The sequence below is a fragment of the Triplophysa dalaica genome, chromosome 7 (assembly GCF_015846415.1).
Source record: "Triplophysa dalaica isolate WHDGS20190420 chromosome 7, ASM1584641v1, whole genome shotgun sequence".
In the NCBI taxonomy this organism is placed as follows: Eukaryota; Metazoa; Chordata; class Actinopteri; order Cypriniformes; family Nemacheilidae; genus Triplophysa; species Triplophysa dalaica.
In genome coordinates, this window is record NC_079548.1 from 13,463,011 (window position 1) to 13,476,344 (window position 13,334).

At 35.3% G+C, this 13,334-nt stretch overlaps 1 protein-coding gene and 1 gene segment (V, D, J or C); both read right to left on the reverse strand.

Moving 5' to 3' along the window:
• Positions 1-656: 656 nt before the first annotated feature.
• On the reverse strand, positions 657-6,794 carry LOC130425975 (uncharacterized). Of its 2 annotated transcripts, none has more exons than XM_056752458.1 (11): positions 5,672-6,794; positions 5,255-5,548; positions 4,876-5,175; positions 4,454-4,741; positions 3,655-3,957; positions 3,270-3,569; positions 2,850-3,137; positions 2,359-2,685; positions 1,965-2,264; positions 1,191-1,475; positions 657-991 (listed from the first exon to the last, which is right to left on the reverse strand). In XM_056752458.1, exons 1-11 carry the CDS (start codon positions 5,862-5,864, stop codon positions 828-830), a joined length of 3,042 nt encoding a protein of 1,013 aa, XP_056608436.1. In that variant the 5' UTR covers positions 5,865-6,794; the 3' UTR covers positions 657-827. The 2 variants fall into 2 exon arrangements, with proteins under 2 accessions (XP_056608436.1, XP_056608435.1); XM_056752457.1 differs by having other exon boundaries at positions 1,965-2,282.
• Positions 6,795-7,918: 1,124 nt separating this feature from the next.
• LOC130425978 (Ig mu chain C region membrane-bound form-like) lies at positions 7,919-11,865 on the reverse strand. The segment is given in 5 exon segments: positions 7,919-8,470; positions 8,656-8,955; positions 9,046-9,369; positions 9,832-10,137; positions 11,797-11,865. Coding segments are annotated over 5 exon segments (1,335 nt in total).
• Between the last annotated feature and the right edge of the window lie 1,469 nt (positions 11,866-13,334).

Here is a 13,334-nt window from a genome sequence, read left to right on the forward strand (position 1 = left end):
CGAGTCCAAAGCGACTTTTAAATGGTTTATCGGATCGCTCTGGCATGTACACTTTAATGTCTTCCGCCTATCTGATCTTGCAGCGGCACATCAGGTCGAACAAGCCTTATTTCTTATTTTAAAAATATGAATTTACATCAGAATAATTTAAGGAGCGATTTACACATACATGTGTTCTGCTTAAAGGCGGGATGTCCGATGTTCTCATAGCCGTTGTTGATGTTCAGATCACCAAAACAGACACACCCCTACCCCATCTTTCACTTTCGTCAGCGCTCTGGTCGACTAATGTCCATCCTGTGCACTGTTCACCTTTCTGCTGGTTGGCTGGTTGTTTCGGTTCTCGGCCTGACTTTGTCTAAACAAGCGTAATTCCGGAATCGGACACCCCGCCTTTAATGAGACCCAATGTGTCATTTTATTATTCCTAATCTTAAAAGAAATTCAGGGCCCTTCAGGGGATCGTTTATAAGGATGAATTAAAATGCTTTTACTCAAAACGACTCCAAGCCGTTTTTTAATCAAGTATACGAGGGATCAAACTGTTACACAGTAAACATTGTTCCAAGAAACTATTTTGTAAACCATCCACCAGTCATCAGTACTCTTAAGCTTTGATTTGATAAACTTGGACTTGAACAAACACTCACTTTATTTTAACATGGTGCAGTTTTATTTGACAACCAAAATTTTAATAATTCTAACATTTAAGTCATTATATAATGTTTGCAAAGCTTAAAACATACTTATCATCATTTAACTCAAAATAGAAACAGTAGTAGCCTAATCAAATTATGAAGAAAAGGATGCAGAAACGACACTCTCGCTCATGTCGTCTTCACTTTGACCAGAGTGACCGTGCAACCATAGAAGAGAGATAAGAGGAAGAGAACGAGGAAGGAACAGGCCATTTTCCATGCTTCCTCCAGAGACTCGTGTTTAATAGATTCGGCTTTATTTTCATTCATAAAAATAGCCTCTTCAAATATTTCTGTAAAGAAAAGAGAAGAAAAGAGTGTTTTTCTATTTCAGATGAAGATAAGGAAACAAATCTTGTTATTAATAAACACCAATTCTTTTTCATTTTGCAGTCCATTACCAGACTTTAACCAAACCACAGTTCAATTGTAATTCGTTCAGGACTTCCGCAAGTTTTTTGGTATTTAAAACTAGCAGGAGAGTTTCATTACCTGGCTTGGAGATGTTAAGCAAGAGGACACCAGTAATATGAGTAACCCTGCATGAGTACACCTCTCCGGGGGCCCAATTTGTAGGTGGTAAATGCAGGTGACTTCGGATGCTAAACTTTCCATCGGGGCCTTCTGCAGGGCTGGTGACCCTATGGCCAGACATCTCAGTCAAGCCCAGCAGCCAGGTGATGTTGATGGCAGATGGGCTAAAACCAAATGCCAGACACACCAGCTCATTTGAACCCTGCAGCAGGTTTGCAGTAGGAGCAGAGTGGGTCAACGAAGCTGAAGCACAATAAAAAATAGACGTCATTTAGGGCCAGAGAAGAGGATTATGTAATATTCCAACAAGACATACATTTAAATGGTACATATGTAATGAATTATTTTTATTGCTAAATTTCTAAAAGGGATAGTTCACACAAAAAAAGAAAATGATCATGTCATTCCGCAGTGTATTATTTTGTTTTACTCAGAACAATGTGTCTTGTACATGTTTTTGAACAACTTTAGGGTGAATAAATATTGACAGAATTTTAACTGTCCCTTAAAACTCTGTAAAGAAGTATTATAGAAACATCATTGTTTATAGGACAAACAGTTTGGTGGTGAGATCACACCCTCCAATAAAAAAACCTCTAGGAATAATTCTACAATTATATGTCACTGTATCTGTGTACAATTTAGACATATTTGTACACAGTTAAATATAAAATACTTTTAATGTAATATACAATTTAAAATCCTATTTTAAGTTTTAATAATGACACCCACCATACAAGTTCTCCAAAGTAGCAATAATTGGATTTTGAGATGACTCGTGAGAAACAATACAAGAGTATATATCCTCCTTCCACTGTGACACAGGCAGTATTAAGGAGCTATATATTGAATAACCCTCTGCTCCAATATGAGAAACAACAGGACTGTTAATGAAGCGAGACGCATCCAGTTGCGTCACATTCAGTTGCCAATGCACTGAGATTTCAGATGGGAAGAATCCAGTGATCATGCAGAGAAGACTGGTATTTTGAGATCCAGAGAGATCACTGTCAGAGGGTTTGAAGATCCTCACTGTAGGCCGTTTGAGGTCTGTTGACATGAGACAAATACCTAAAAATATTTTGTAGGTCATAGGAAGAAAATGAGCAGGACTGACTGAGCTCACCTCTGGTTTTTGAGATGTGCTTCTTCTGTGTGTCTCCAGAGCATAAAGGTTTAACTTCACAGGTGAACACATTATATGCATCCCATGTGCGGACAGGCACCTTCAAAGTACTTTGGACGCTTTGAGTCCCATTGGCATGATCTTGAGGAGGTTGGGTGATATGAGGTAAATTGGAATTGGTTCTGTCCGTTTTCCATTGGACAGTGAAGTCTTTGACACGGTGACCAATAACCAAGCAGGTCAAGATAACGTTAGTCCTGGATCTCACATCACTGAGGGAGGGACCCAGCAAGTAGACATCTGCCAGCTGACTGCTACGTTCATTCACTGATGAAGAATATGAGGACATGAGTGACATGAGTTTAAAAGTTAAATATAATTGCTTGAGAAACAGAGAACACAAGGTTGCCAAAAATAACATGATTGTCACCATAGTCACTTAAATTCAAAAGTTTATTTTGATAGAAAATTTCTTACTGATGCCTTCTTACCTGCACAGATACTGATGTTTTTATGAATAGTTTTGGCATTTAACTGATCAGTGATTTTACATGTAAATGTCACTCCTTGATTCCACTCTTGTTGTGACACCAACATCTCACTGTACACTTTAACACACCCATTTTCCCCAATTGTGACAACTGGGCCAGTTTTCGTTTCAGAGTTTGGAAGCCAAGTGATCTTTGGGTCAAATCCTGTCCCAGAACACACTAGCTTCTCAGGATTTGAACTAGATCCACTCACATTGGGAACAACTGAGAGCTCAACCGTAGGATCACCTGGGCAACATATGTCAAATGTTTTATGAGAAAGCAAAACCAATAGATCATAATTTTGAAAAGCACACATATGTACATTATTAATTTAAAAGGGAAATATGGTACTGATGAAATCTAATGTTCATCTCCTACCGAAAATGTTTCCAGTAGGTTTTGATGTCCAATTGTTGGAAAGACTGCGACCTGTACAGGTAAAGGTTTTGTCTTTCTTTTGGTGCTCCTTAGGTATTGTGAAATCTGTGGTCAAGGACTGAATGTTTTCAGATTGGGTCACATCCACACAGTTGATCTCTGAGATATCAGCACCATTGGCCTGTAAGGTGATGCACACCTCACTAGAAGGAAGATCTCGTACAACACACTCTAAATCAGCACTTTCTGATTCTCTGAAAGGCCTCCTGATCACCACAACAGGATTTTTCTGTATATTTCCTAAGGAGCAAAAAATAATTGAACCTCATGTGTTTTTTACAAGTGAAATAAATCTGCATTGTTCATCGTGTATACTACAACTTACCAGCCTCAATTACAGCTTTCTCTGCTTGGACGCATTGATGTCTGGCCCTACAAACAAGGGTCTTAAGCTTCAGCCAATCTTCTCTGGAGAATGTCAAGTTACTTACAATGTTCTGTGCTCTGCTACTGTACAGGTCTGTTTTGATTTCTCTGGTTGCTTTTTCACTTGCACCATTTACCAACCATGACACTTCTGTGTTGTATGGTGCTTCAACAACACAAGTAGTTGTTACTTCTTTCTCTTTCATTATGTCTCTTAGATGGGGTTTCTTCACAAAAATCAAAGGTTTCGAAAAAGTCTGTGCTGTATAAGTGAATTGAATATGGTTAGTTTTTCAATTGGCTAAAATCACATTGAATCCCTGATAGCACATATACATTTGTGAGATTTCTTATTGATGTGTGCATTTACATCTGCAAGACATAGCCTATTTTTTTTAATCTTTGCTCATCTGCTCATCTGACATGTCTCTTGTCAGATGTCATATAAACATCTAGAAGATGTCTGTAATGATTTAGAAGGCATTTAAATCTGCCTTTTCTAAGACGATTATCAAATGTTTTCACACAGCAGATGTTTTCCAGATCTCTAGATCTTTAGCAGATATTTTACAAGCATATTTGTTGCATCTGTGATACTATAAATGAATAGTAACAGAAATTGTGTTTTAAATATAAAAGTAATCTCCGATTGATAAGTACATTTATTTTCTTATTTCTTCCAAAATTCATTAATGGCTAAACAGCGTTTACCCTTTTTTAAACTATCATAACATTTTTTATCTATCTAATGCATTTACCTGAACAAATGTTGATGTTTTTATTAATAGCTTTGGAAATGAACCGATCAGTGATTTTACATGTAAATGTCACTCCTTGATTCCACTCTTGTTGTGACACCAATATCTCACTGTACACTTTAACACACCCATTTTCCCCAATTGTGACAACTGGGCCTGTTTTCGTTTCAGAGTTTGGAAGCCATGTCATCTTTGGGTCAAATCCTGTCCCAGAACACACCAGCTTCTCAGGATTTGAACTAGATCCACCCGCATTGGGAACAACTGAGAGCTCGACCTTAGGATCACCTGGAAAACATATGTCAAATGTTTTATTAGCAAGCAAAACCAAAAGATAATAATTTTTAAAAGCATACGTATGGAAATTATTAATTTAAATTGCTAATTTGGTACTGATTCATTTGGCTGATTCATTTTCCTACCAAAAATGTTTCCAGTAGGTTTTGATGTCCAAATTTTGGAAAGACTGCGAACTGTACAAGTGAAGGTTTTGTCTTTTTTGTGGTGCTCCTTGGGAATTGTGAAATCTGTGGTCAAGGACTGAATGTCCTCAGATTGGGTCACATCCACACAGTTGATCTCTGAGATATCAGCACCATTGGCCTGTAAGGTGATGCACACCTCACTACAAGGAAGATCTCGTACAACACACTCTAACACAGCACTTTCTGATTCTCTGAAAGGCCTCCTGATCACCACAACAGGATTTTTCAGTATAGTTTCTGATGAGCAAAAATAAGTTTTAACACATTTTTTTAGCCACATAAATACACTCGGATCATCACGTATAATACAGCTTACCAGCCTCAATTGCAGCTGTCTCTTCTTGGACACATGGATGTTTTGCCTTACAAACAATGGTCCTAAGGCTCAACCAATCTTCTTTGGATAAATTCATATTACTAACAATCTGTGTTCTGCTACTGTACAGGTCTGTTTTGACTTGGCTGGTTGCTTTTTTACTTGCACCATTTACCAACCATGACACTTCTGTGTTGTGGGGTGCTTCAACAACACAAGTAGTTGTTACTTCCCCCCCTTTCATTATGTCTCTGAGATGGGGTTTCTTTAAATGGATCAAAGGTTTTGGCAAGTCTGTAAAGGTAAAATAAAGCTTTTTCATCAGTCATAATATGGATATTTTTAATTGCATATTTTACACAGATATGTTCTGAGATCTGTTTAATAAATTGTTTAATATAGCCGTGCTAAACTTACCCGTGCACAAATTATAGCTTTGTGTGATATTCACAGAATTGTGGGTGGCTATGCAAGTATACAGTGTGCCCTGATCCTGAACACTGATAGGTAACTGACTCATGAAAGTAAAGGTTTTCTCTTTCCCATCACCATTCTGAAGCTTTCTATTTGATAAAGAAGTGCTGATGGCCTGCTCATTCCTAAACCACATGACAGTAAGTTTGTCAGGGTAATAATTATTCACCTGGCACTCTATCAAGATTTTATCACCATCCGCTCTACTCAGCAAAGTGATATTGGGTTTAGTGACACGATTTGCTGTTGAAAAAGAGATTAGACATTACATGAAATCCAGTACTGTAAACATAACATGAGAAATGTACAAATGTTTAATTGCATCATAAAATTATACAAATATGACTTGTTACTGGGGGGGTTATCTTTATAGTTTACAAAAGCAGAAAACAACGAAGGTGGACAGAGAGGGAAATTAGAGACATGCTTCAAAAAGCAGAGCAAATAGCAGATGCAAGCGTTAATACCCAGGACCGAAATAAAGATGAAAAAGCCACCAAAAGCAGAACCGAAAACCATCTGCGTCTCTGGGACATGGTTTAACACATCTGAACAGGAAGACACCTGACCATTTACATAAAATGAACATCCTGTTATGCAATTTACTGTATTTTCCTTTGTAAGAGGTAGATTATTCAGAGTTTCAGTTCAAACTGAACAAAGCCTTGCAAGACATTAATCTGGAAATCAAATGCATAAATTATTGTAAGTAGATATGGGTATTACATTGAGAAACAGGGGAAACAATGTCAAAAACTGAAGGGCTGTAAACTAGAACAAAATGTTACACATTTGGTGGCTTATACATACACAATTAGTGCTCTAAATTCTGGTAGGAAAATCCTGCATAAAAAATGATAAATGCTCATGCTGTTAAAATTTTATGTGAACAGATTTAAAAATGAAACAATGCAAGACTAATGAAATAGTTTACTATTTTTTATTTTATTAAAGCAAAAGTTAAACAAGCACAATCACATATTTACAAGAAAATAATCTGTTACATTGTTTTTCTGGGAATCAGAGGGAGTGATTGATGCAGGTCCATCCTCACAAGGATCTCTTATTTCACCTGAAATTATAGTTTGACAATAAATAGTAATTATTATAGTGGAACAAAATCTTATGAAGTCAGGCAAAAATCTCTCCCAAGAGCTGAATGATATAATAAAAATTATCAAATGAAATACCCATGCCCTTTATAACCTCAAACGCTTAATGTATCCTAAACTAAACAAATTAAAATTTATATACCTTAACAAAAGTAGCACCAATGCTGTAGAACAAAGTAATGAGAAAGAGGAAGACAAAAGTTACGGCAACGTTTCCAATGCCGCTGTCGTCTGTTTCAACTGGATCATAGAGAGGTTGCTCTAGCCACATAAGCCATGCTAAAGAGACACACAAAATACAAAGACATTTTAGGGTAAGGATTATTAACAGGGGCTCTGTAGTAAGACTTCAGAGGGCACCAAGTAACTGTTTGGTCTCAAACTAAGCTTTGTGTTAAAATATAACCCCGAGTCGAACCAAAATTACGATATTTAGTTATTGAGCATGTTCTCTACACACTAACTAAATTCTTATACCGTATCTCATACCTTATGTCTGACACATATTTTAATATATAATCAAAAGTAAACAAAGGTGACCCTGAAAACATCAAACGTTTTGAATGTGTCTTGGCATGCCACTGATGAACATAGATGTGCACCAAGTATTAACAACAAATAGTTGAAACTTGATATCTTGATGATTTTAAAATTAAACAGCTTTGAACAAATGATAAGCATACAAGATCATGTGCAAACACATTGATAATTAAGGATTTCCATAACTCCATAATGCTTATTTCATTATTTTGCCTAGCAGGTAATGTTTTCTTCATCTAAATTGTGTAAATGCATTTACTTTAAAGCTATGCATTTTGAAAGGACTTCAGAAAATTGTATTAATAATTTTATTCGACTATAACTAACCTTTTTATGTAATGAAAAATAACAGAATATTTCATTAATCCAAGTAAAAATTTGATTTTTAATGAGGATTATAGATGATTGTAGATTCTGTGATCATTATAGATCAAAGAAAGTGTCCTTTAATTAAAAATGCAACAAAGACTAAATATGTTGAAGCTTTAAAACACTGAGACACATTAAATGCAAATGATAACATTAACTAAACAGACAATATGCTTGGTTTTTTTTATTAGCTTTTTTTTCTCAATTTGATGTGCATGACAAAGTTTCAAGCAAACATTAATGACAGAGACTCTTACAAGACAATATAGACATGACACTTAAAGAAAAGAATAAACATTTAAACGTCCACATGCAGGCAGACACCACATGACAGTTTACCCCTTGCAAGCAGGCGTATTCAAACTTAGATTAAATATGCTGGGTTTTTCCGAATTATTGTTAATAGATCTTGTCAATATTTGCAAAGACTGATCAATGCTTTCATGGTACACAACACAGCTAAACACTGTACCACTTTTCCACGTAGAAGACGGAAGTGAGAGCTGACTATAGACACTAAAGTATTTATTGTTCAACATTGGCACGCTAGTGTTCTGCATGTACCCATTCCCAGGTTTCAAATGGTCATCATCAGCAAGCCAAGACACAAACACCTCTTTGGGGTAGAAGTCCTTCACATAACATGTCAGGGTCACCGTTTCATTCTGTATTTGTTCTGGGGGTGCTAATATGTAAACAGAGGGTCTCTTCACATTTCCACCTAATAATACGAGATCACAATTAGGGTGAGAATGCAGCAAGTCAAGAAGTTTTTCTCATTTTTCTAACTGTGCAAGCTTAAATATTTAAAAATGAAAGATAAGTCATTATGGTATAAGTTGTAGTTATAGGTAGTTGAAATCACACATAACAAAAAGAGATGTTGAAGTTGAAGAAAAAGCATACCTGTCTCTCTGGTATACAAAATCTCTATGGGGTCTGCCTTTGATTCGTGTTCGATGCTACACATAAATTTTGTTCCATTGCTCCATTCTTCAAAATTGATTCTGGCCTCAAGCTCAACTGTTTTCTCATTTGATTGGATTTGTCCTGTTGTATTGATGACTTTCCCAGATGCTTTAATTTCCATTATTTTGAACCCTGATTCTCCTGTAGCTCTGCACTTTAGACTCCCACTTTTTTTCAGGAACATGTCCTCCCAGGAGGGAGGCATAAAATGAGCAGAAACACATTCTGTTGAAGGTTCTATAGAAACCAGACAGACAATACATTAAGCAGGCAAAGGATTAAGGGAAACCTTAATTCAAATGTTTACGAATCACAAATATTTCAAACCTGTGTTAGTTGCTTCTTTTGTATCACTTCCAGCTTTGTGGTTGAATGTGCACGTAATTTTGGTTCCAGGTTTCTTGGTCCAATCGTCAGCTTTCAATTGCAAAACGCTTGTGGCGGTATAAACAGTTACATTGGTTTTCTTCTTACCTAAACAATCACCAGCTTCCACGTCTTTTACCACCACACCATTCTGAAGCCACTTAAATGAGTGGTTTTCAGGGGAAAACTCCTTGGCTAAGCAAATGAAAGTAGCTGTTCCATTCTCTAAATCCGCTTTTGTAGGAGATGTTAAGAACACAGATGCTCTCTTATCTGGCGGTGGGGCTGCAGGCAACATACAGGAGAAGGCAGAAAGGGCATGAAAAGCGACAGAATGACATGCTTTATTGAGCAAGCAAACATGTAGATGAATTTATAAGCAGATCGACTCAATGGCATGTGACCTTTAACATATCTGGTTTACATAAATGTTTCCTGGCATAGATTTAGTTAAACCAGTATTTCTAAAGGCATAGATGGAACTATTGAGTAGAATTACTGTGGAACATTATAATAAGGAATTATTAACTTTGATGCAGGCAAATCTGCCATAGCCACATTCAAACATTCTACATCTCCTTATTTAAAAACTAAAAGTATGCCTTTGTCTATATAACTTTATATAAAAAATGAACAATATGACTGCAGAAACAACAAAGTTTACAGCAACGCATAACAGATAGATAGCTATTAAAGGAAACTCAACTCTGATTTAGAAAAATATGTTACATTTAGGGTGTAACTTACCTGCCGGAACAACGTCAATTGTCTTATAACCCACAGAATTTGCAGCTTTACATCTGTACGGGCTCTTGGGATCCAAGACGCTTTTCTGCACGCGAAGGTGGCTGATTTTGGTGTTATCTCCGCCCTGTCCGACTGCTGGATACTGCACGAAATCATTCACCGCGTTCCCCTCAGGATTTGTCCATGTGAAAGAAAGTGATTCCGCGGGCGAGAAACCTCTTGTCACGCAGCCAAGAGTGAGGAAGCCATCAGAATCAGAACCGCACTGAGCCAAACCAATGAGAGACTGTGGTGCAGATGGTTGAGCTGCAGAGACATTCAAAATTAATTGAAACACACTTACAACCTGAAAGGTGTACATCTTTGAAAAAATTGCATAAGGCCTATGTTTGTAAAATCAACTCTATCTGATAAAAAAATGCACATTTTTACTTATACTTTTGCAATTTTGCACAATTAATATCTTCTTTTAATAGCCATTTCCTTGTGTTTGCTATTTAAATAGTCTTTTAATATTCCTATTTGGAGCGTTCTTATTGTTCTTATGCAAAGTGACAAATTCCCAAGTAAACAGAATACTTAACAATAAATTTGATTCTGAGAAAAGTGCAATAAAATTAATGCAGATTGAATTCCCTCACGAAAATTAATCACAAGTTTAGTAACAGTGTTTTGGCTCATTGGTTTTAGATTAATTTTTAACAGTAAAGTTGTTCTGTAAAAGATCAAACTAAACCAATGCGCCAAATCACTTTACTAAACTTTCATTAAAATAATACCATGGTTGATTTTCGTGTGGTTGTTTTTACTTAAAAACAACTCAAATAATTCATATCTAATAATTTAATAATAGCTTAATTTAATAAAATTACAATATCGCAGTTTGAACCCGATTATTTAGAACGTTTAAATAGTATTTACAGGTGTTTTTATATTTTTTTATGCTGTTTGACTTTAAAACAACTCAAATATATTTTAGTTAATGAGCCTATACTAATTTTCTAACAGAAAATTACATTATTAAGTATAATTTTTATGTAGTTTCCACATTTGCAACCTTGAAGTAATATTTACACGCTTTGCACTCCAACAAAAAAGTAGCAACAAAACCATTCAAATAAACGAGAAATCACTACTGTTGTTAATGTAGACAGGACACAGTCAACGTAAAAAAAGACTAACTAGGCCATATAGGCCTATTAATGATCAAGTTCGAGTCCTTGAACATTTTTAATGTTTCAATAAAATGCGTTTAAATCGGTAAACTACATGCAGTGTTTGTGATTTTTCTTTTAAACAATCGATCATACAAAACAAACTTTCTTCTAATATTTTAATCAACTCGAAATATCGAAATATTACAAACAGCGCATGTAGGCATTAAGTGTAAACGCACTAGAAACCTGATTAAACCTTGCTTTTTACTCTTCTCCATTCACAGTTGAGATTAAGTCGCAAAAAAAGGACAATAATTATTTGCCACATTATTGTTTTCATTAGATTTAAGTGAGAATTTTTGTAAAAGTATTTTCGGGTGAAATTACCATGCAATTAAAACATCTTAATAAATAGGAGCAGAAGAATAAGCACAGAATAAGCCAAATTGGCAATACGGCAAAAATATAAAACCTTATTTAAATATCAAACGTTAAATATGCATCTTCACATTAAATGAATAAAAACCTACTGTTTGTTACGGAGACTTTGGTGCCGCTCCCCCAGTAGTCGAAAGCCCAGTAACACGACATGCATTTATAACACTAAATCTCGCACAAAATTGTACCGCACTATGCTCTGTAGGAAGAGCTTGAAATGTCTAATGCACTGATCCTTACTGTCATAAAGTCATGGTCTCCCGTGCATACGTTTATTTAACGTTTGAAAATTGTTCTATCCAAATTAATTTAGAAATGAAATATCATTTAGTGAATTAATTTTGTAAATAATATTTAGATGATGTCTTACCTGATGATACAGTGACCATGGTTCCTTTCCCCCAGTAGTCAAAACCATAGTCACAATAACAATTTTACCCCAATATATTGCACAAAAACTATAGGCTTTAACATGACAAATCACTTTCATCTAATCCCCGCAATGAAACGAGTCGCTGTTTTTATTTAATTCAGAATAAGGTTTGTTGGAAAACAGAGATGTCTAATTTAGGTCAATTTAATCATTTTATATTAGTTGCGAAATTAGCAAATATAAAGTTCTTACCTGAGGTCACAGTGACCAACGTGCCTTTTCCCCAGTAGTCAAAGCGGTCGACACAGTGATAATTTTAACACGTTTGATGTACAAAATTTCAAAAAATATTTGCCAGCTATTTAACAATAAATAGGTTTATTAATAGACCTATATATATTTTCTAATAAGAGTTTGAGAAAAAATCTCGCAAACAACAGCCTCATTTATTTGCCTAGATGTTACCTTTGTCTTCTAGTCAAAGTAATACGTTGTCAATTAGTGAGGTTCAAGTTTTGTCAAGACAAAATAACATGGCTTCACATGATTTTCAAACAAAATATAAATAAAAACCAACAGGAATGGAAGATTAATAACGACTTACCAGACGAAACGCTGACTTGGGTTCCTTTTCCCCAGTAGTCAAAAGCACCGTAGTCACAGTGATACTTTTAACACGTTCAATGTACAAAATTGCAAATACTATTTGCCAGCTATTCAACAATACACAGGTTAATTAATAAACCTAAATATATCTGCTATTGATACTTTATAGATGAGAATTTTTGTTCGCAAACAGTTATTTGCCGAAACACATTTTCATGGATGTTACCCTTGTATTTTAGTCAAAGTAATACGTTGTCAATTAAATAGGTTCAAGTTTTGTCAAAGTTTTGTCAAGATTTTCTAACAAAATATAAATAAAACCAACAGGAATAAAATATTAATAACGACTTACCAGAAGAAACGGTGACTTGGGTTCCTTTTCCCCAGTAGTCAAAATAGACGTCACAGTGACATAAGCCTCTGGATTATCAACCCAAAACTCAAGGACCTATTAATGTTCATGATCAAAAGTATTTAAAATATAACACATTTTACTTCTTCACTATACATCACTATTTAAAATGGATGTGTGGATGGCAAGCATGATAAGCATGGGTATGATTTCCATATATCACTGCTGTCTTTCTAAAACCTTCATATTTCGTGATTTTTTTGTCATGTTTTATTGTCAATGGGTCTGCATGCAAATATCTAACCAACGAAGTATAAAGTGCTTTTAAACTTTGACAACACGGTATTAAATCATTTAAATGGTACAGTTTTTTTCCATTTCATGGTAAACAGTGAATTTGGACATCCGAAAGCAACAATATATTTTTGTAGATTAACAAATTATATTATATTTCCCTGGATAACAAAACCAGTTTTATTGGTCAATTTTTCGAAATTAAGATTTTTACATAATCTGAGAGCTGCATAAATAAGTATGAGTTGTTAGTATGACAATATTTGGCTGAGATATTGAGAAA